Source organism: Camelus dromedarius, chromosome 16 (assembly GCF_036321535.1).
Source record: "Camelus dromedarius isolate mCamDro1 chromosome 16, mCamDro1.pat, whole genome shotgun sequence".
In the NCBI taxonomy this organism is placed as follows: domain Eukaryota; kingdom Metazoa; phylum Chordata; class Mammalia; order Artiodactyla; family Camelidae; genus Camelus; species Camelus dromedarius.
In genome coordinates, this window is record NC_087451.1 from 37857005 (window position 1) to 37880013 (window position 23009).

At 40.6% G+C, this 23009-nt stretch overlaps 1 protein-coding gene across 1 annotated transcript in view; it reads right to left on the reverse strand.

Moving 5' to 3' along the window:
* The window catches only part of CEP112 (centrosomal protein 112), a 373877-nt gene that overhangs the window by 21807 nt on the left and 329061 nt on the right, over positions 1-23009 (reverse strand). Inside the window, exon 24 of the mRNA XM_031468925.2 lies at positions 17359-17448. Coding sequence (XP_031324785.1) covers positions 17359-17448 — 90 coding nt within the window. The remainder of the gene's footprint in view (positions 1-17358; positions 17449-23009) is intronic.

A 23009-nucleotide genomic window follows, 5' to 3' on the forward strand; every position in this document is an offset into this window, starting at 1 on the left:
GTAAATGGAAGTGATTAAAGGACAGAGCCACTTTAAAGCCAGTGTTGCCCAATCTCCCAAAAACATAACCAAACTGCTTTGCAAGAGAAATTACAACGGTCTGTCTTTGTTTTTACTAAAAAGCTCTAATAACAAACAATGGGAAATTTAATTGATAATTAAAGAAAAAGAACACTTCACTTCTGAGAGAGGCAATGTTCTTTTCAAATTATTATAGTCTGGCAAAGCATAGCCAAGGTACTTTGGTTTCTTTGTACTTTTCTCCCCCTTTATTTCAGATTTTATATGAATGAAACACGATGAGTAATTCCTTCTCTTTGGATCCTTCTGGATATTATCTAAACACTGGCATCTGGTCTAAAGGAAATTTAATGCTAAGTCAGAGGAGTATTTGAAAAATAGTTTACATCTGGTTTTGCACTGCCCATCCCTGGACGTACAGAGAGAGTGGAGGAAACGAGCGCACTGCTGGTTCTCTGGGTCCTGGGGCTGGTGAGGCTGGGGCCTTCGGTGCAACACATACCGCAGCGTTCCCTTTTATAAAGTGACGGATGGGTGCCACCTTCTTTGTAGCAGTGTCGTGACCTCTATAATACTTCTTAAACTGAGGACAATGACAGACCCACCAAGCTTTAACCTATGATTTAAATCTGATCTGACAGTACTTAAACCCAGAAGTCCAGGAGGCTAATGGTTGAACAAGCTTGGGAAAGCGCCCAGGGAACCAAGTGTAGAAGCCCAGTGAATTACACAGAGTAATCACAACTTCAGGGCCATGGGGTGAGGGAATAAAATGATTATTTTCTGAGTTGGTATCTGTGATAGAACTGACTACAACTGTGGTCCCACTCAGATCGATGTACTAGAAAGCAAAAAACAGAAACAAAAGCAAATCAACACCCCAAAACAAAACAAAACAAAAAACTCAACCAAACAAATAAAACAATAACAAAATACCCCCAAACTCCAAAATCTCATATTCCCTTCTCTTGTCCCTCTGTAATTTATTCTATGAAGGGTCTGCATTTAAAAAACATCCCTACACACACACACACACACACACACACACACACACACACACACACACACGCCTGCTGAGAAGAATCCAAGAGCAGCGAAAAATCAGCAGTGGGAATCAGGGTGCTAATTAATTTTAGGAACGAATATATTTTACATTTCATACAACTAGATGAAATGGAAAAAGAAGTAAGATCATTTTGTAATATCTGTATACTGAGTAACTGGTAAAACCGTGAAGAACAAAACAGACGACAACGTAGTCACACACGCATCACGGGCTGGCAGAGTCTGCCATCGCCTGGGAAGGCTTGTCCCAGCAGCCACTCCTGCCCTTCAGACTGGGGCCCGATGCCCAGGACACTTCATAGGACACTCACCCCGTTTGATAAGCTAAAAGTTGGTGACAAGGCCATTTATTTTTAAAAAATTTATTTTTGGTTTGCAAACAATTCACACATCAAAACCACCTCTGCCTTGTCCTCTGACTAATTCCCAGGGCCCTCCAGGTATGCTGAGCTGTTCAATATACACAGTAAGCCTTCGGCTCTAAGTCAGGAACTTTCTACCCACATCCAAGAGACCTTATTACCCCAGTGACTTGTATTTCAGCATTTTTCTTTTCATAACTCCGATCCCCCACCTGGAAAATCCCCTGTTTGTAGTTAAGCACCAAAAGTCTATATAATTCATAACCACAAGGGCAGAGAGAACTCTTAAAACCACCCGACTGCACGCGGCTTTTGGGGAGCAACATTCCTGGGATTACACAGGCCGAAAAAGAATCAAAGCACCTTCTGACAACAACACAAAGACAGATCTACTTCCCCTCCTTTCCTGGGATGGAACAGAAGGGGATCCTTTTCGCTCCAGTTTTGCTAACATTTGAAGGTTTCTCTTCTCCCAGTTCAGCTCTACTGATTCCCGTTAAGACTTAGTGCCACCCTGTTAGCGGAGGACAGGTTTGGACGGGCTCTTTCTGACTCTCAGGCCAGCACTATGCAAGACAGTCGAGCGGTGCTTTCTTCCTGGTCTCTCCTTCCTCTGTCCTCCCTGCCACACGAATCTTGCCTCCTCCTCACCCTGTTCTGATGCCCAGTGTTTTCACAGTTTCTCACCACTCATTCCCAGCAGAACTGCCTTTTGGGAAAGGCTCTGAGGGGTGACCATTTGGAGGGATAACTTGCACTAATGAGTCTCTCTAATTGAAAAAATAAAGTTCTGGTCCCTGAGAACCTAAAATTTTGCCTTCGTAATTTCAGTTTCCAGCAAGTGGGTAGGGGAAGCATTTTGGGAGAGGGGCAGCTGGCCCGTCAGTCTTCACTGACATCACACTGCTAGCTTGACTTTGCCTGGTATTAAGATGTTCTATTACTATTGATTATTATTAGCGGCTCATTCTCTTTCTTTTTGAAGATGTTATGACATTGAGCCCCAAATATTAGATCAGCTGGAAAACCTACATTTGGCATCGGGGAGCATTTTTTCTCAAGACCTTGCTTTTGGATCCTAGAGACTGATACGCCAGATTGAGATGCACGGGTCACCACGCAGATACAAAGGCAGGACTTAGTCTGAGAAGACGTGTGCCCTTGGAGTAGAAATTTGGGACTCACTGCAAGAAATGAGTGCCGAAGCCCACGGGAATAGATGGTATCGCTGGGGAGGAGAGAATATAAAGCTGGAAGAAGTAAGAAATGGAGACCAGAAAACAGGTTACCTATGATAATGGGGAAGTGCCAAAGATCGGAAGTCAACAGAAGAGACTGAAAAGGCAGGATCTAAAAGGGAGCAGAGAACCAGGACGATGCGTGTCAACAAGCCAATGCGAGTGAACTTTGAGAATCTCCTCCACTCAGTGATGGGCTCCTCCAGAAAAAGATGGTCTCACTCAGGCTCCAGGGCTAATGGTGCCTGGCACACAGCAGCTATTAAGTAAACGTTTGTTGAATGAATAAGAGCCTTCTCCTGTTAAAAATAAGTCGTTTCTCTCTTCAGTGAGGCATATCTTCTTTGAGGTTTATTGATGCTTAAAGAGGGTCTAGAAAACTTGCATTTCATCACTTTCAAAATACACTCTATCCTCTGATTAATGGTGGCGTAGACATTATAGCCAGACTTTTCTGACAGGCAGGTCAACTCATTGTTACTTTCTGTATATTGTTCTAAGTCAGTTGGAATTAAAAAAAAAACTCATAATTTAAATTATCAGGAAGTTTTCTATTTTCTGGCAACATCTTTGTAAACACAAATGCAAACACTTTTTACCATTATCTGTCACCTGTTTAAAAACCAAATACCCCAAAATGCCAACTTTAAAACACCTCATGTATCCTTCCAGCTTCAACCTAACCTCACCTTCCGCCAGATTTAGATGCTCCTAAATGCCATAGCTCACAAAGTGGAACCGGTAACAATTAACTAACATAATTTTCACATATGCTACAATCAATTTTTGGCAAGATTCACTAAAAAGGTCAGTATACGCATAAGCAAAAATTTAGCAGTTTTAAAAATTGATGAAAATGAAGTAAACACTAGTTCAGAATAATAAATCTGTCAGCCAACTCAATCCAAAAACGTATGGAATGTATTATTCAAATACTGATCAAGCAGTAAATGCGCACCCCGTGCAAAGCACCGTGTGGATGCCATGGCTGGGCGTGGGGGTGGGGAGGTACCAAGATTAAGCTTAATGTGAATGATTGGGGAATTACATCACATTACTGTCCTCAAAAGAGTAATTTACAATTATAAAGAATATATACATAAGAGATATAACAGACTAATATACAAATACATAAAGAGTTGTTTACTGCTATTTCTAAAGGGAAATGCATTTCTCAGATGCCTTTTGAGGTTGTCTGGCTGTGTGAAGGGTGGGCAAAACAAACAGTATGCAGCTGGCTGAAAAGGGAAGTACTCTAAGCAGGTGGCAAAACGGGAAACAGTAGTCAGCGGGCCGGGAATCTGAAGGTCAGACCACAGAGTGACATCACAGAAAAGACACCCCCTGACTGCAGTCTGCCAGCTCCAGAAGGGGGACTGGGAGAGAGTGAGCACATGCGGTAAGAGGAGTTCTCTCTGACTCCCTACAGAGGGGGTCCTTTTCCTCAGAGATGAGGCTCCTCTCTGTATCTAAAGAGACGCTACGATGGTATGGTAAGAGTGGGCCAAGAAGTCACTCTGTGACTGGTGTAAGGACAAGCTGGAAGGGAGCGGTGCTTCTATTACACATGTGCAAGAGGACTGAGGATCTCTGTGTGTCTGTCTGATTGGTATAAGTTCCCTATACCAACTAGAGATCAACTCTATCTTCTCTGTAGTGAAAGTTGGCCACAGGGCAGATATATATAAAATACACACAACAAATATACAGGTATGTATATATATATATATGTACATGTGTGTGTGTATTCCTACTGTAATATACCCTCTGCCCTCAAAGGAGTCTTAGTTTAATGGGAAAGACAAAACGGGTACACAAGTAATTACAATGAAAGTGGTGCATCTAAATCCAACAGAGTAACTATCAGAAACCAGAACACCTGAGCGGAACCTAAGAAGCATTCCCATCAGAGCTGAGTAAAAGGCAAGGACACAGTCTATCATTCCTACTCCTCAGTGCTCCTCTGAAGAGAGCCCCAGCCTGTGCAATAACAAAAACGTGGAGGGATGAAAGATGGATAGGCAGCAGATACAACAGAAGACCTAACGAAATGCAGAGACACAAAGGTGTTAATTCTTCCCAGACTAATTCGTGATGGTGTAATAAGAGTGGGCCAACTGCATTGAGCAATTCCAATCAAACAATTATTGAGATCTTAAAACATGGAAGTTATTCCAAGATTCATAAGAAAGTACAAATGCTTAAGAATAACTAAGGCAAACGTGAAAAAAAGGATGAGGGAAAACTTCCCGCTACAGATAATACTTTGCTATGTCCTAGTACTCTTCTAAAGGGCTTACTTGTAATAACTGACAATCTTCACAACAATTTTATGAGGTGGGCCAGGTTATTATTAACCCATTTTCAAAACAGGCAAACTTAGGCAAAAAAATAAACTCATTTGTTTACATTTTTACAGCAAGGAAGTGGAAGTGGCAGAGCAGGGACCTAGGCCCAGGCCCGGTGGCTCCAGAGTCCACGCTCTTAAGCACCATCATATATGACTCATGCTGGCCCAGGAAATGGATGACCAGGAAAGACAACAAAGTCCCAAACAGATTCATGTGCACACAGAAAAATTTGATTTTTGACAAAGGTAGCATTTCAAACAAGTGGGGGAAAGAATATCTCAGTTAATAAATGGTACCAATAACTGGGTATCTATTTGGAAATAAAATAAGGTAAAGTCCTTGCATAAGCGTTCTATGGTTGCTGTAACAGATCACCTAAAATTCAGCAGCTTGAAACAACACAAATCCATCACCTCCCGGTTCCGTGAGTAAGAAGTCTGCGGGTCCCCGCGGGCCCCTCTGCTCCGGTATCCCAGGGCCAGGATCAAGGTGTGGGCTGGCCTAGACGCTTATCTGGAGGCTCTGAGGGAACATCTGCTTCCAAGCTCATTCAGGTTGTAGGCAGAATTCAGTTCCTTGCAGTTGCAGGACTGACACCCCCATTGCCTTGCTGGTTCTCAGCTGGGAGCCTCTGGGAGCCCCTGAAGGCCCTCTGCAACCCTCCTCACGTCGCCCCCTCCAACTTGAATCTGCACTGGTGCATTGGATGCTCCTCATACTTAGAATCTCCCCTTCTGCCTCATCTCTCCTGCCTCCAGCCAGAGAAAGTTCTCTGCCCTTAAAGTGGCCATGTGTTTAGATTGAGCTCACTACTTGGATAATCTGAGGTAACTTCCCTACTTTAAGGTCATTGATTCTTTAATTATATCTGCAAAGTCTCTTGCCATGTGACTTATATATTCACAAATTTCAGGGATTAGGGAGTGGATCTCCTTCGGGGAACATGCTATTGCAACCCTTATACCACATGGTACATAGCAATAAATTTGAGGTGGCTTAAAGAGTTAAATGCATAAAGTCCTAGAAGAAAATAAAAGAATATATTTTATAATCTTGGAGTAGGGAGAACCTTCCTAAGCAAGCTTAGAAATCATAAAGAAAAAATAAAAGACAATGTTCTCAAAAAATTAAAATACCAAATAAAAAAATTAAAGATAAGCAACTGGGAGAAAGTACTTGCAACTTATTTAACAAATCATTAGTATACATAATAAGTAAGAAAATGAATTTGTATCAATCAAACTTGAAAAACAAATCAATAGAACAGATTAGCAATGAATGTGATCAAACAATTCATAGGAATGTAAATACAGATGGATGGTCCCTGACTTATGATGGATTGACTTAATGATTTTTTATTTTACCATGATGTGGGAATGGTATGTATTTGGTAGAAACCATACTTTGAATTTTGATCTTCTCCTGGGCTAGCGATACAACACTCTTTTGTGATGCTGGACAGCGGCAGTGAGCAGAAGCTCCCAGTCAGTCATGTGATCACAAGGGTGAAAAACCAATATGTTAACAACCATTCTGCATCTATACAAACCATTCTGAAAATTTTCACTTTCAGTACAGTATTCAATAAATTTCATGAGATATTCAACATTATTATAAAATAAGCTTTGTGTTAGATGATTTTGTGCAACTGGAGGCCAATGTAAGTGCTCTGAGCATGTTTAAGGCTGGGCAGGCTATGCTATGATGTTCGGTAGGGTAGGTGTATTACATGCACTTTCAACTTACAATATTGTCAACTTATGGTGGATTTATTGGGTTGTAACCCCACCATAAGTCAAGGAAGATCTGTGGCAGATTTCCACTTCTCCCAATAGAAGCTTCTCATAATGGAATTATTTTTCTTCCAAGTCTGCTTCAAGGTATTAGGGAACTAACAAGGCAGGGAAGAATTATGGGGCCAATGCTGGAGATGATAGAAATCAAGAGAACTTGTAAGTCTGACATTTGGGGACATTTTAACATTGTAGCCTTTGCTAATTCTAGATTGGTTGGTGAGAGGTTGAGAAGCTGAACAGATCTTTTAACAGACTCGCAAAAGAAGCCATTGAAACATAAATTGCAGTCCAGGGCTCACTAAAGATGAGTGCCTGATATAATCCCATGCTAGGAGCAGGAGTGAGTTGAAAATAGGCCAGACCTCTCCAAAACTGAAGTCTAGCTTCAAATCATCTCAATCCCTGAAAATGGATTGTTTATTCAAGATGGCAAGTGCCACTACCTGCCTAGTTAGAAGCAAATGTAAGTTCTCTCTGGAGGAAATTATCATCATCCTAGGTCTAAAATTATTCCTATAAAGTTCAATATAAAATATCTGGCACTCAATCAAAAGTATCTAGGCTCACAAGAAAGCAAGACAAAACGACCAAAAGCCAAGAGAAACAAATACAATGAAATAAGAACCAAGTGAAGTCCAGATAATGGTTATCAGGCCTACACTTTAAAAGAATCAAGATAAATATGTTTAGCATAGAACAGAACACTAAAAACAAACAAACAAACAAAAAAACCCCAAAACAAAAAAAAAAAACTAAGTAGAAATTCTAGCTCTGAAAAAATATAATAACCAAAATTAAGAATGGGTTTAACAGCAGATTAGATACAGCTAAGGAGAAACTTAGTGAACCAGAAGCTAGATTTTAAAACAACCAGAATTAATACAGAACATAGGAAATATAGTTAGAAGGTGTTATATACACACACACACACACATATATACACATATACATATATATAGTCTCGAAAAGAGAAGAGAGAATTAGGTAGAAGTTAAACTAGAAAATCTGATACTATAATCACTAAAGAAAGTATATCCATAATTAACTGATAATCTTCCAACACAGAAAACTCTAGGCCCAGATGGCTCTATTTACCAAATATTTTAAGGATGAAATAATTATCAATATTATACAAACTCTTCCAGAAAACAGATAAAGAAGGAACACTCAAGTTTGTTTTATGAGACCAGCAAACTTTGATACCAAAATTAAGTAAGATCATCACAATAAAAGAAAACTGTAGGTTAATCTCACTCATAAGCATAGATGTAAAAATTCTAAACAAAGTACTGGCGAACCAAAATCCAGCAAAACATGAAGTTCACTTCATTAGCAGAATAAAGGACAAAATTCATATAGGGGTTATCTCAACAGATGGAAAAAAAGTCTCCAAAAGGATGTTTCTTAAAAAAAAGATTTAAGAAACATCCATTTATGATTTTAAAAAGAAAAATAGACTCTCGGTAAGAATAGAAAGAAACCTCCTAAATGTGATAAAGGGAATCTATACAAAAGTCAACTGTTTTTCTAAAAACCAGCAACAAACTGTGAGAAAATAAAATTTTTAAAATAATATCACTTAAAATGGCATCACTATATGTCAAATACATAGGAATAAATCTAACATAAAATGTGCAAGATAGCTTTACATAAAATGATACAAATATAACAAAAATTAAAGAATGCTTAAATAAAGCAGAGGGATATACTATGTTCATGGATTGGAAGACTTATTGGAAACTGACAGTCCCATCTAAAATTTATATAGAAATGCAAAAGATTATGAAGAACCTGTCATTAAAATCTAAGCTTCACAAGAGCAAGGATTTTTGTTCAGTTTGTTCACAGACATATATCAGGCCAATAAAGAGCCTGATATATCATAGGTGATCAGGAAAATATTTGTTGAATTGAACTGAAATGTTGAAAGTATCACTTAGGCGTTTAGAAAAAGAATTCACTCTGAGCTGTCATTTAGTTATCATGGCATGTTCTGATTTACCATCTCATTTATTTTTCTCTGTTGATCAAATCAAGCAAAACCTCAACATCTTATGTGCTAAATGAAGCATCTGGGATCATTTGGTCTAGTTTCCCAATATTTTCCCATTATTTCTGCAGAGGCATTCATTCAAATAAAATCTTAAAGCTGAAGGGTAGAAAACTAAGATGGATTGCTGCTCTGGTTCCACAGGGAGTGCCAGGCCTGATGCACCCCTCGTCAGATCACTTTCTGCTGCTGCAAAAGCCAGCACAGGTGTCCGAGCCTGACGTCTGCACCCTCTTTTCCACACGCCTCACTAGCTACCTGAGCAGGGTAGAGCCCCCCCAACATGAGTCTGTCAGGGCCCACACCAACATGCTGCAAATTCCTCTCTTACTTCTTAATCAAAAATTTAAAAATCTCCCATCGTAGTCTCTCTACTACTCCACATCATTTCTGAAAAAACCTGAGCATAAACCTGACGTACAAAACCAAAAATGGATCTTCAAACAGTGTTTCCCTTTATTATAAGAACAGAAGTTCCTAGGACACCAAGTTTTTCATGTAGTTTCTATATGCTCTTAGCTGAGCAGGAACTGGGTTGCCTGATTCAAAATCAGCCTCTTAGTTCACAAAATTTTAATAGTGCCAATGACACTATATTCTTCACTAGTTCTAATTTTTCCATTTGATTCAATAAATCATTCTTTGCACTTGAAGATGTTTTAATAATATTTTTTTCCAATCAGAACTATGTCCTCTAATTCTGTACAGAAACCCGAAAGGTGATTTACAAGGCAAGTATATTCAAATGGCCTTTCAAACTTCTGAATTTTCCTTTGTATTAAAAAAAAGAGTCACCTTGATTTCCTTATTTCTAATTCAAATTGGTATATATCTGATGCCTCTGAAATACCTCTGCTCTGTCATTTGTTTGACAATAAACAACTTCAATTGCTTCTACCTCAAAATAGCCCTTCCTCAACAGGAAAAGGAGACTTTTTCTGACTGGACTACAGTAGAAAAGGAATTGCAAGTAAGTGGTATTTTAGAATATTTGATACTCTTTGCTGAATGTGACAAGCACAATAAATAGTCCTCAAATGTTTCCCTTGTTACCATGCTGACTCACCCACCCTGTTTTACCATCTCTGTATTTATCTCTTCTTTTACTTCCTCTTTCCAGCTGCTCACTCAATTCCATGAACTCAGTGCTTAGTAGCTGCCAGAAAAGTGAGCCTTGATAGCACACTGCTCAGGGATGCAGTCTCCTTTTTATCTTCCTGGGAGACTATATTCGATTACCTAGGTTAATGCTTGATCATTTTTCTTGTCCACCAATTTTAAAAGGTGGTAGAGAACCCCACTTGCTTTCAAGCTTTCGTTCCTGCTTTTTCTTTGAGGGCCTCCATAATTTACTGATTGGGAGTGAATCATTTGGATAAAATCATTTTTTGATTTAGAAAGTAATTTTTTTAAAGACTAAAATGAAAGCCAAAACTACCTTAAAAAAAGGTCAGACCAAAAGAAGTGAGAATGCATTATCACATGACTCGGTCACAGGCGTGAAAGCCGAGACACAGCCCTGAGCAGCCGCAGCCCGGCTGTGAATCTGGCTGCCCCGGGCCAGGGCCCTGTGCGGTCCCGTGGCCCCGACCCCTATCCTCATCGTCCCCAGCCTTCACGGACATGCACGGACCAAGAGCCCCTTCAGCAATGTAGAAAATGCTTCACGGAAAAACAGCTGCAATGACGCAGGGGCTGCTTTGCTGCTGACACTTGGATTTGATATGTCAGCAAAGCAGAGGATTAAAACCATGCGGCAGGCGCACCAGGGACCCACCTCCTCTCTCCTCCAGTGAAGTTAAAAACAAAGGGAATCTCAAGAAAGCAACGACGAAACGCAGAGCCCATTCACCCTAGAAGAGCTGCTTCAAGCTCTCCATAAAAATGGCTTTGTGATCATGTTTGGTTTTTAGTGGTGGTTTTAGGTACAAGTGTTTGGCTTGCTTTGCTACTAAAATCTACTAGAATAGCTGATTTATAAGGAATATTTTGATGAGATGTATCTTTTAATGAAAATACTTACGTCCCTGACACCACGCTTCAAGTGTTTTTCAGAAAACAGGGGCAAGTATTCAAACTCTCACTGAGAATAAGACATGGCCCAGATTAAATGTGGTTCTATCCCTCGCAACAACTCAAATTTTAGAATGATGCTTCATACCAGCTGCCTGGGAACAAACATATTTTGTTGGCTTGGGAACAAAAGAATTAGCCTGAATTTTGTAAATAAACTGTGGTTATTAAAATTACTTGAAACAAGCCAGAAAAATAACCATTAAACATGAAAAGTCAATAAAAGTCTTTGAATTATATTTCTGTTTCAATTATTATTCCTGTTTTCATAATGTGCTTAGGGATAAAACATAGTTTTGAGCTGTTAGTACTTTTAAATAGACTTCACTGCAGATGAGTTAGCCAACAGCAGCTTACACTGTGAAGTTTGAAAATCCATGATGGAAGATGGAAATTAAAGGCTTGGAAATCTGTAAAAGACCAAATCTTCCTTTTAACAATTGACATGATTATTGCTTAATTGATTTTCTGTCTACACAGCATCTTCCTCTGTAAGGCTGCCGGTGACCCTCTGGATTTGTTGGTTACCCTTGATGATGTCTGAGGTGGTTTAAAGATAAGCAGTGCTATCCAACGAAAGCTTTAAATATATTGATGTTGGTTCTCCTAATGTTCACGTTACTCCCCGATAGATCACTGGGCACTGTGGGAGGCCAATGAAGTCTTTGGGAATACAAATGATAACAGTTGTAATGGTACAACAGGCGGAAGGAGCTAAGGCACTCCCAGAATGTTTAACATTACCCCAAAGCTATTGGTACCAAAGGGACCATGTTTTATTCTTAAAGCCAGGAACCTGGGTTTAAGGAAGCAGCAGAATGCTAAATTTATCTGCAGAGAAAATAAAGGACTCAGTTGGTATTCTTCCTGCTTTGGCCTTCTGAGGGCATTTTTTGTGGGAGAGATTTTCAAGGGAAGTCTGTCCTGCTTTAGGGACAAGCAGAACGGTGGGCATTTGTGACAACAGGGATGGACCCGGAGGGCGTTATGCTAAGAGAAATGAACTAGGCAGAGAAAGAGACTCTCACTCATCTAAGGAGTTAAAGAAGAAAAAAGTCGAACTCATAGAAACAGAGTAGAATGGTGATTGCCTGGGGCTGGAGGGTGGGGGAAATGAGCTGCTGGCCACAGGGTACAGATCTTCAGATATAAGGTAGTTCTGGGGACCTAAAGTACAGATGGGGCCTATAGTTAGTAATACTGTAGGTGCACTTGAAATTTGCTGAGAGAGTACATTTTAAACGTTCCCAGCACACACAAAAGAGTAACTATGTGAGGTGATGGATGTGCTAATTAACTTAATTGTGGCAATCATTCCACAATGCATATCTAATCATCATGCTGTATGTTTTAAATATATATAATTTTATTTCTCAATTATATCTCCATAAAGCTGGAAAAAATTACTGGAGGGAAAAAAAAGAGGAAAGGTGGGCTGGCAGGAGCTGGAGCATCCTGGTCCCTCTTGGTTTTCCCTGGCCTATGAATCCTTTGGTGCAGTGTCTGGGGAAATAACCAAGGGTCCACAGATAAGCCAGGAGAAGGCTCAGTAATCCTGCTCATCCCAGATGAACATTATAAAAGAATATCTTTCATATTTGTTTCAACATGGACAAGAATACGTGTAGGAAAAGTCCACTTAGAATACGTTTCAGAGATGCATTAGGAAGAATCTGTCAATCACTGCTCAAGGTCAGTGGCTTTTGGAACTTCATCCTCAAACTCCCTGTAGCGTGTGATGCTGCTAACCCCCCCTCCCCTCCTCCTTCATTTCTTTCGTTCTGCCATGAACTCACTGGGCACCACATGGGCCAGGCTCTGGGCTAAATGCTGAGACAGAGGGTAAATAGGACACAATCCCAGCTCAGGGGCCCACTCTCAAAGAGCAAACATCTACCAAGGGAGTCTGACAGGAAAGCCTTTAACGGAGTTCCACAGAAAGTGCGACATGAGCACAGAGGAAACGGACATGGAGCGGGCAAGACTGTTTTGAGGATGAAACTCAGAAAGGCCCTCTAGCACTTCAGTTCAACAGGTGCTGGTGGAAGATGGTGGGCAGCATCCATGCTGTGTCCCTCCCATAGCCTGTGATCTGAGGCTCTAAATCTTTTAGAAGAAAAAGAACTTCCTTTAAATTCCCTGCCTGAAACCTACGCTTGATACATATCTCCTCTGCTCTGCTAGACTGTAAACTCCTTGAGGGCAGGAACTACAACTTACTCCTCTGTATTTCTTCTCAGTACCTGCTATGGTCGAACACAATACGCTTGTCAAAGGAGGGAAACGTTGAGTGAAAAAAGTAAGACCTTGCTGTGAAATGCACAGCATTGTATTTTATTTATTAGGTCCTGAAGTATTGTTTCCACTCACTAATTTATTTAAAATAATCTTCTGGGAAAGCGAGTGATCAATGTAATCAAAGCTATTCATACTTTCAAAACTTAAAACACCCAGTTCAAAGTAGGGGTTTTGTTACATGTATATTATTATCTGTATTATATTAGGTTCAAGTCTGACATTATTTAACGCCTTTGTGATCATTATATGCTTTCTTTGTATGGTGTTAAGAACACCAATTAAAATTTTAGACTATTTTTTTCTTCCCTCTCTTTTCTGTGATTTATTAGACTGAATTATTTTGGCAAGGACTAGCAAATCACTTAATCTCTGTGTGAATAATAAAACATTGTTTGTTTCTGAAAATGAGATTTAGTTTTATATATAATCTGAACCCAAGTGTTACATGGCAGAGGTCCATTTTACACAGTGCTCAGTATAATGGAAAGTAAGATCCCGGAGCGGGCAGCCTACGTCCAGTCCTACCCTGGGCCTGCCACTGCCGTGTGAGGGGAGTCACATCCTTTCCTGATGACTCAGTTTCCTTGCATGCTGAGGAAGTTTGATCAGAACTCTGATCTCCCTTCCTTCGCTGCAATTATGGGATTCTTGCTCGGATCTTATCGGAAATTAGAAATTATTAACTCCTGGTATGGATAAAAAGAATGATGTTTTTTAATTTACTATTTATGGATTACAGGAAAGATATGTCTCTGGAAGGCTGACTTAGATAGAAAATTGGTATTTGCTCATTCTGTTTGTGTTATCTTGACTCCACGTAAGGAGCGAATTAACCCTTTGTATCCACGATGAACGAACCTGCCCTGGGCACTCCGTTTACAGATCTGCTGAGGGCGGGGACTTAGAGGAGAGAGTTGATGACACTGAGGCAAGTGGTGGGCAGCAAGGATACCACCCATCAAGATCTGATGAGAAGCAGCTTTTTGTTTTTAATTAAAAACACAACTTTTAGAATGCCTCATTCATTTTTTTGTTTTTATAGAATCAAAACACAGGAATTTTTCTTAAATGAAAAACAGAAACAGTTTAACACCCCCCCCCCCTTTAAAAAAAAGCAAGCAAGTTAAAATAAAAGCAGCCCAGGAAATTGTGTTCTGTAATTCTGCCAGTTTCAATTTTGATTCTTTATGCAAATAGTATCAGGATAACAATATTTGGTTGAAAAGAAAGGGAAGAAAAGTTCCAAGAAGCTGTTTTGCACACATTTTGGTTGTTTGATTGGCTAATGTCAGGCTAGCTACTGTTATCTGGCAACTGCTTTGACAGATGCAAAAAAGAAAATCACAAACAATTTCACATTTTAAATATCCTCAGTCACTGCATGATGTAAGCAGACCCTAAAAACCGTACATGACGATACTTCTGTAGGTCGAATTATTTTTGACTACTTCTATGAGTGTCACAAATGGAAAGGTCAAATTTAGATAAAATAAAAGTTAAATCAACTTAAATAGAGATGAATAGTATCTATGTAGTGCCCATGTTTGGGTCTTCAGTTTTACTGAAACAACTGGCATTTTTGCTTCACTATATACCCTAGAATCTTGTGGAAAGAACCCAACATTTCATGGTTGCAAAGATTATGAAATACCCAACTTCACCCTTGGGTATTTCCTGACATTTCTTTGCTAAACTGCAGCCTAAGAGAAGATATCAGGAATTAGTGTAAGAAATAGTCTAGAAAGCTATTGTCACTACAAAGATGAAAGCAACTTTGATGATCAAAAAGAAGTCAATAAAATAAGACTGAGAGTGGTTCCTGAATCCTTCCCTATTGTTCATTTGGGATTTCTTAATTTCCCTACTCTCAATATATTATGGAATTTTCTGTGTGAAGTTCTGCCATGAATTAGAGTGATGTCAACAAAGTTTTACCTTAAGTCATATTTTATCACAAACTGGAGAAGGCCCGGTCCTCCAGGGAGCACCGTTTCCTGCTTTTAAGATGCTTGTCTCATTTGAGTTACAGGCACCCCAGCCAGCCAGGGGAGCTCAGCTGACCTCAGTGACAATTAAACCTGTGCCGGTCCCACCTGAAGGCCAGGCTGCCATTTAAGGAGGCATTTTCACCTGTGGCCAAGTCAGCTCTGCTTTCGTCCCCTTTGCTCTTTGCTGTTCTCTGCCCACTGAGAGCTAATGGCATTGTCTACTGTGCCAGGTGTCTGGGGCGGTGTGTTTGTTTTCCCGCCAACCTTAATAAATCCTCTTTCCCTGTCACTGCTATGCAGCTTTTTTATGAACTACAAATGCTGTAACTTAAAAACGGTCATGAGAGGAGCAAAGGTTCGGAATTCAGATAAACCAGGATTTGAAGCCACCTGTACTATTTACTAGCCATATCATCTTGGATGAGTCACTCAACGTCTCTGGATTTTAGTGTGCCAGCTGGGAAATGGGGAGAACTTTATATGGTCATTTGCAGGATAAGTGAACTGATATGTGTAACGTTTCTTGTACAGTGTCTCTCATCTTGTAGGCCTTCGATGAACACAGTTATTATTAATTTTTCATCCTAGCATTAGCCTATTATCAACTGTACGACATACACTCTTTATAATACATATCCTAGATACACGATACATATGTCCATACGTGACATTATATGATACGGGGTACACATTAGACAGTAGAAGGAACTGTCGGAGGTCAGTTCAGTTCAGTAAGCATTATCACTCGGCACCTATTAGATGCTTACGCCTAACGTTTTGTGCAATCCTCTACTGCAGGGTCCTGTTTGTGAACAACTCCAGAGATGACAAAAGTTTCCCCCCAGCCCTACTTCAGGGCTTACGCCTCTGACAAGGTCACAGTGACCTAACCCAAGATCCCTGTACTGAATTTACTTCGAGACAGCCGAAGTGCAAACATCTGCCAATACCTATGGTGGGTTCCGTCCATGAAGACTGGGGCACTTAGAAGACTGTTAGCCTGACGTCAATGCACTTATAAAAAGTTTCATTAAGACTTATGATCTTATGATATGTTGTCGACTTTATAGTTTAAATTTAGTTAAATTTAGTTTAAATTTAAAAGAATTGGATGAAAATGATGCTGTCACTTGAAAATGAAATAGGTCATTAGCTATTGTCATAGCCAGATTATTCTGGTTATATTAAATTACTTTTATTAACATAATGGAAAAGAGGAGAAAATTAAAGTTCAAAAGAAAACATGATTTATGCCTCTAAGTACAATAATGCCCATTTGTTTTAATATGATGACATGGCAGACACTGTCGGCTGCATAGCCAACATCCGTTACCCTCTTCCTCATTCATGTTATCCTTCCTCCTGTAATTCCAGCGCCAGCAGGTAGGTCCTAATTGGTCTAGGCTAATTTTGGTACCCTTTTAGAATAGCTAAACAAGATTATACTGTAGAGCACAGGGAAATATATACAAGATCTTGTGGTAGCTCACAATGAAAAAGAATGTGACAATGAGTATATGTATGTTCATGTATAACTGAAAAATTGTGCTCTGCACTGGAAATGACACAACATTGTAAACTGACTATAACTCAATAAAATAAAATTTAAAAATATAAAAAATAAAATAATTTTGGTACTCTCTGTCCTCTTGTCAGGGATTGGACATGCCAGGCTGAGCATGTGATCTGTTCTGGCCAGTGAGATGAAAAGGAAGGTGAGTCTGGGTGGTGGTTCTGGGGCAGGTCCCCTTACCTTTCAGAAGGGGACCCCAGAAATGTACAGTCCCTTTCTGCCTCCAGATATTACTAGATCTGCATGGGATGCCTGGAGCGGCTGTGGCTACCTTGGAATTGGTTTTAGGATAAAGCCAACACAGGAGCTAGAGCCATGAGGATGAGAGAGCAGCAGAGCCAGGGCCCCAAGGCTCTCTGCCCGGAGCCTGCCCTACCTAAAGACTTCCGGTTTTGTAAGGCAATAGATCTCTTTGCTGTTTACGCCTAGCAAGGGTGGAGCATTCTGTTACTTGTAGCCAAAGCATCCCAGTGGAAACAGGACATATATAAGCTCTTTGACCTAAAGAAAGCAAACAAACAAACCGGCCAGGCGGGAGAGTACCTGTTCCTGTGACTCCAATTCCTTGTGCTGTAGTTTTTTCTCTACACATCGCACTTGATTCGAGCGGTTTTCTAGTTCATCTTGTAAAGCCTGAAACAATGTAAGATAAACACAACACATTAAAAATTTGTGCCCTTGAAAAAAAGAGTTTTATTACCTGAACTGGTATTATAAAGGCTTCAGATCTCTAGTCTATTCCTGCTCTTCCAAAGAGTTTTCTCAGGCCCAGATGTTTTCTACTTTAGGAATAACTAGTATTAAAAATTCCAAACTTACAAAACAGACACATTAGCAGGTGTCAGTTCATCTTATAAAAATATCTCCTATGTTCCCAGCATAGACCCACAAGCATGTAATAAAGCGTAAAGCTATTGCTAATTAAAATAGCTCTGTTAGTACCCCTGCAAGGTACACACACACTCTGAAAAGCGTTGTGACAGCTAGGAATTGTAATATTGGACCAACATGACATTTTTCAAAATTACACTATGGTAATTTGAGTAAAGCACAGTAACCCTAAAGGAATTTCTTTATTAAGCCATTGAAGACGCGTGGACTTTGAGAAGCCTATAAGAAGCAGACAGAGATGAATTCTTTCAGTTGCCAAGTAGCTGCTGGAAATCAAATAGAGGTTAATCTGGGAGGAATTTAGGAACAACAGAGATCAATAAATATCATTATGCCAATTACTATTTTAAGTAAATAGGTGAACTAGAGAAGAAACAGGATCCAATCAAACAATCCAATGTAATTACAGACATAATACATGGAAAATTACAGTGAGCGGAATACATGGGATGGTGATTGCAAAGATGCTAAATGGATTCTTAAAATAAAATTCATTCAATTAAGACTACTGAGTTTCTGCTCAATGTTAAGAACTGTGATAGGTACTCTAGATAAAGCAGTGAAAGAAAACAGACCAAAAAAAAAAAAAAAAAAGATTCCCTCCACTCATGAAGCTTCCATTATCCTGGGGGACAGACAACAAGCAAACAGTAAGTGTAATATATGTCGGTGACAAGTGCAGAAGGGAAATAAAGCAGGGGAGGAGGATATTCTGGAGTGGGGCAAGGAGGGGTGCTGCAATCTTAAACAGATGGCCCAAAAAAAGCTAATTGAGCAAAACCTGAAGGAGAAGAGAGAGCAAGTCACATGGAAATTTGCAGGAAGAACCTTCCAGGCAGGGTACCCTGTACGTGCAAAGATCCTGGGGTGGCAAGTTGGAGGAAACTAAAAAAGGCCAATGTGGTGAGCAGAGAGGAGCAACAGTGTTGGGTACATAGCAGGGGTCAAATCACATCAGGTCACGTGAAGCCTCAGAGAGCAGTCGAGGACTTTCCATTTTATTCAAGGTATATGGGAGGGTTGTGGGCAGAGTTGCTTTGGTTGCTGGGAAGAATAGATTGAAGATGGATACGGGGAGAAGCAGGGAGGCAGGGTGGAGGCCATTGAAACATACTGGGAAAGGGTGACGGAGAACCAGACCAGGATGGTAGCAGCTGGGGGTGAGGGAAATGTCAGATTCAAGACACGTTCAAAGATAGAGATGACAGCCCTGAGGCATGGACGTAGAGAATGAAAAAAAAAGACCCCAGGAGCTCAGTTTGCGGTTTGAGCAGGTAGAAGACTGCAGTTGGGGGAGGTTAAGGAGGGACAGGTGCAGGGGAGAAGATCTGGAGCCGAGCCCGGGATATGTTACGTCTGGAATGCCTGTTACACATCCAAGCGCAGGTGTTGGGTAGCGGCTATGTGCAGCAGTCTGGAGCTCAGGCAGAATGTCTAAGGCCATATCCATTAAAAATTCTTTCAGTGCAATTTCAGTCTTTTCTACATATAGGTATAGACAGTGGTTCTTAGCCTTTTCTGGAGTTCTAGATCCACTGGAGCATCTGGTGAATGCTATGTGGTCACTCACCACACAGAAAAACATGCTTCTAATTTTGCTTGTGATTTCCATGGAGGAACTCCAGGCTAAGAACCTCTAATTAAAAGAGTATAATGGTTTGAGAATGACGTTAAAAGTGTTAGGGGCTCTTTGATATCATACTTGATTATAAAATCCATAAATCAACCGAGTCTGACGATGAGCTTGAAACTCTCTATTTTTGTTTATAATTCTATTATTGTGGTCTGTTTTCAAAATGATGAATGCAATTGTTCCTATGCTTTTTGACCAAATAGCATTTTTTCCCTTTTGATAATTTTTTTTTAACCAGTAAGTAAGCTGTCATCAGCTTCTCTTGTGACAAAATCAAGGAGGGTGTTGATTACTGACTGGGAAGAATATCTGTCCCTGTTTCTCTGCTCTCACTCTTTTCTGCTCTCCAGTCCGTCCTCATACTGCTGTCAGAGTGACCGTGTTGAACCAAAATCTCATTATTCACTCTCCCACTGAAATGCTTAAACGACACTCCGCATGCCTGAGATACAGCTCAACCCCCCTCGCGTGGTACTCAGGGAGCTTCATCCCCTGGCTCGGGTCATGCGGAGCCGTATGGAGCCCCGGTGTCGTGCTGATGTCGTTGCTACGATCGCTAACAACAAGAGCTATCATCGACTGAGTGGGCTTCATTTTTAACCCTCGCTGCAAACCTGTGCAGTAGGCATTTATTATTTCCTCTGTGTTGGAGAGGACATGATTGAGGCTCAAAGAGGTTGAACAGCTTGCTCAGGTCCACACGGCCAGTAGGAAGGCGCTAGGCTGGAATTTCCAGATCTTGACCAATTTCAGGTTCAGTATGTTTGTGCTAATTCATGCTAATCCATCTCTTCTCCTTGCCTGGAAGCTGCCCCATCTGCTGCTGCTGGATGGTGTAACCCCCGACCTATCCCGAGAGTCAAGTCTGGCCTCCTCTGGGCTTTTATCCATCTAGTGTTTAAGAGAATCGGTTTCCATGTCCGCGTGAGACTGGGGGCACCTGAAGCTCAGGGCTCTCTCCTCTTCACATCTGCCAGCCTGGTGCTAAACCCACTCAAGGCCTGGCACACATGACACTGAATCCGTGTTTGGGAAGGAACTAACACATATCTGAACTATTTTCCTGAGGAAATTTACTTCAATCATCAGGGCTTCCAATTGTCCTTAATATGGCACAGTAAACTAAAGTTTATTATGTTTCTTAAAATATGGAACATATAAATATATCTTCCCAAGATCTCTATCTTTACACATACATATTATGTACACATATATGTATATATATATATTATTTTTATTTGTAAATAATATATTGTCTGGTTTCTACCACAATAAAAAACCAACACTCTCTTGATTTTTGTTTTTAGTTTCATTTCACAGAAAAAATAAAAGAGACATGCATCTCCCTTGTCTTTTAAACAAAAAATTGTTCCCTACCTCCTGCCTCATCTGCATCCTGCACTTGGCCAGCAAACCCCAGCGGGCAGCCCACACTCCGTGTCCCTGTCCCCTCCTCCCGCCCTCTCGGCTCCCGTCGTCCTTGCCTCCCACTCCTACCCCTCACTTCCCTGAGCCAGTTCTCACCAGTCACTTGTCACCTCCCAAATGCCAAAGCCAGAAGCCACTGCTCTTCCTCGTTCCATGGCAGTATTTGGCCCTGTTCATGCCCCGATTGGTTTCTCCCCTTGAATCCTGAGGAAACAATTCTGCAGAGTGAAGTTGGGGGGTGAAGCATGGAGGCTGCTGTAACAGCGAGGGCCAGATGCCATGAGGGCAGGTCCAGGAGGAGGGGGATGTGGCAGAACCATTAATGGGGCACCAGGGAAAAGAGGGATTCAAAATACCACAAGGCTTTGACCCTGAATGAGCAGAGAACTGACAAAGGGACGGGACAAGGAGCCAGTCAGAACAGGGTGGGGCAGCGCGGTCATTGACAAGTTGAGTTTAAGGTGCTGCTGGGATTTCAAAGGGGACTGATCATGCTGGGAAGGTGGGTTGGAACAGTGGAGAGGGGTCTCTGACAGAGGCGCAGAGGGAACACTTCCCTGGGGACGTCAGTAAGAAAAGACGAGGTTCTGAAACCCACATAAGAGTGAGTGGCAGAGGGCAAGGAGGCCAAGAGGCTCAGTGAGAATCCCAGGTGCGGGGGGCGACCGGGGAGAGGTCAGCGTGATGCGAACGGGGTCAGAAGGGTTTCCCAGAGGACAGGTGACAGAGCTGCCCCTTTCTCTGTGCTTCATATAATGAGGAGACTAATTAAATCTACTATATTTTATCAATATCATCAAAATAGAAATGAAATTACATTTGCTTTTCAAAAAGGTACCACTTTTCAAATTTGCTCATAAGTTTAACTAAAATGTAAAACATGTCATCTTTCTAAGGTTAATCAGAGAAAGTAGAATGTCTAGAAATTACTTCTAATTTCTATTAAAAAATCAGTTTAAAAAATTGAAGAGTAACCAAGTAATATTCCACTTTCAAAAAAGTTAAAATGCACCAGAAGAAAGGAGAATGACAGTTTATATAGACAGCTGTTTCTGGCCTTACATTCTAAAAAAATTATTAGGTCATTAGACTTTCAACCACAGAATTTGACATAAGGACCCTGTGAACATGACCACAACTACTCAAAGCACAAGCAGGAACTTTCTTTTAAGTTGTGGCTTCTTTATTGAAAAACCTTCAAACCTGACATTTGACATACACACACAAAGCACAACTTTTACTTTATTCTTGAGAAAAGCCCAAGATAATTAAAGAATGGAATGTCCAACATTGGGTCAAAAATTATAAAACAAATTCCAAGTTGAAAAGCCAAACTGTTTATTCTGCAAGAGAATTACCTGTCTCTTAGCTCTGCTGTGTTAACTTGCATCGCTACTGGAAGGCAGTTCTTTGCTCCCAATTAAACCTGCCTTTAAACGTCATGCGAGTCGGCTAAGCTTGCTGTGGGAAGCTACGCTGGGCCGACTTTCAGAGCGCTTTGTGTTGCTCGGGAACAAAGAATGACATTTTCCAGAAGAAAAACGTAAATGACATAATTAGCTCCGGAAGAACAATGAGGGCATAGCACATTCCTTAAAAGGGAGCTTGTTGTAGGATAATTTGATTTGTTTGTTTAAAATATGAAAATAATTAGAGCAAATTAAAGTGGGAAAGATTTTACACGTTAATGGACTTTCCAGGGTGAGGACAAGTTGCGATCCTAACGGCCCGCTGAACGGCTCCTGTGACCGTATGAGGGCTTTTATGTTCACTTGGGAAAAAAGAAGAGTGTTATAGTGAATGCTATTTTCATAAAATTTATAAACACGATTCAAAGCAGCTACTCAACTCGTAAAGCCGTGCGTTAAGGAATTATGTGGAGTTACTAAAGAACAAAGTTCCTCTTGTACTTCAATTGTAGCACCAATTATACAAACATGAAATGATGGCAGATACATGCCTTTTAATCATGGACCAATGAAATGAAAGTTCATTTAAAGTAGAAAGAGGTTAAAAGCTATTCAATAAAGGAAGACTTCATTGGAAAAGAGAAATACTGTGCTGTAATGATACACAAGATATGATCAAATGTTCCCAGGGCACAAAGTATGACAGGGAGAGGCTTTCAGACTTTGTATTTTAGTAGAACCAAAAGTTTTTCCAGAGATTTCTGACCTTACCTTTGGCCAGACTCTCAGCCAGGTCTTTGTACGGGGCTGGGGGTGGGGGGGTGGGTGTCCGA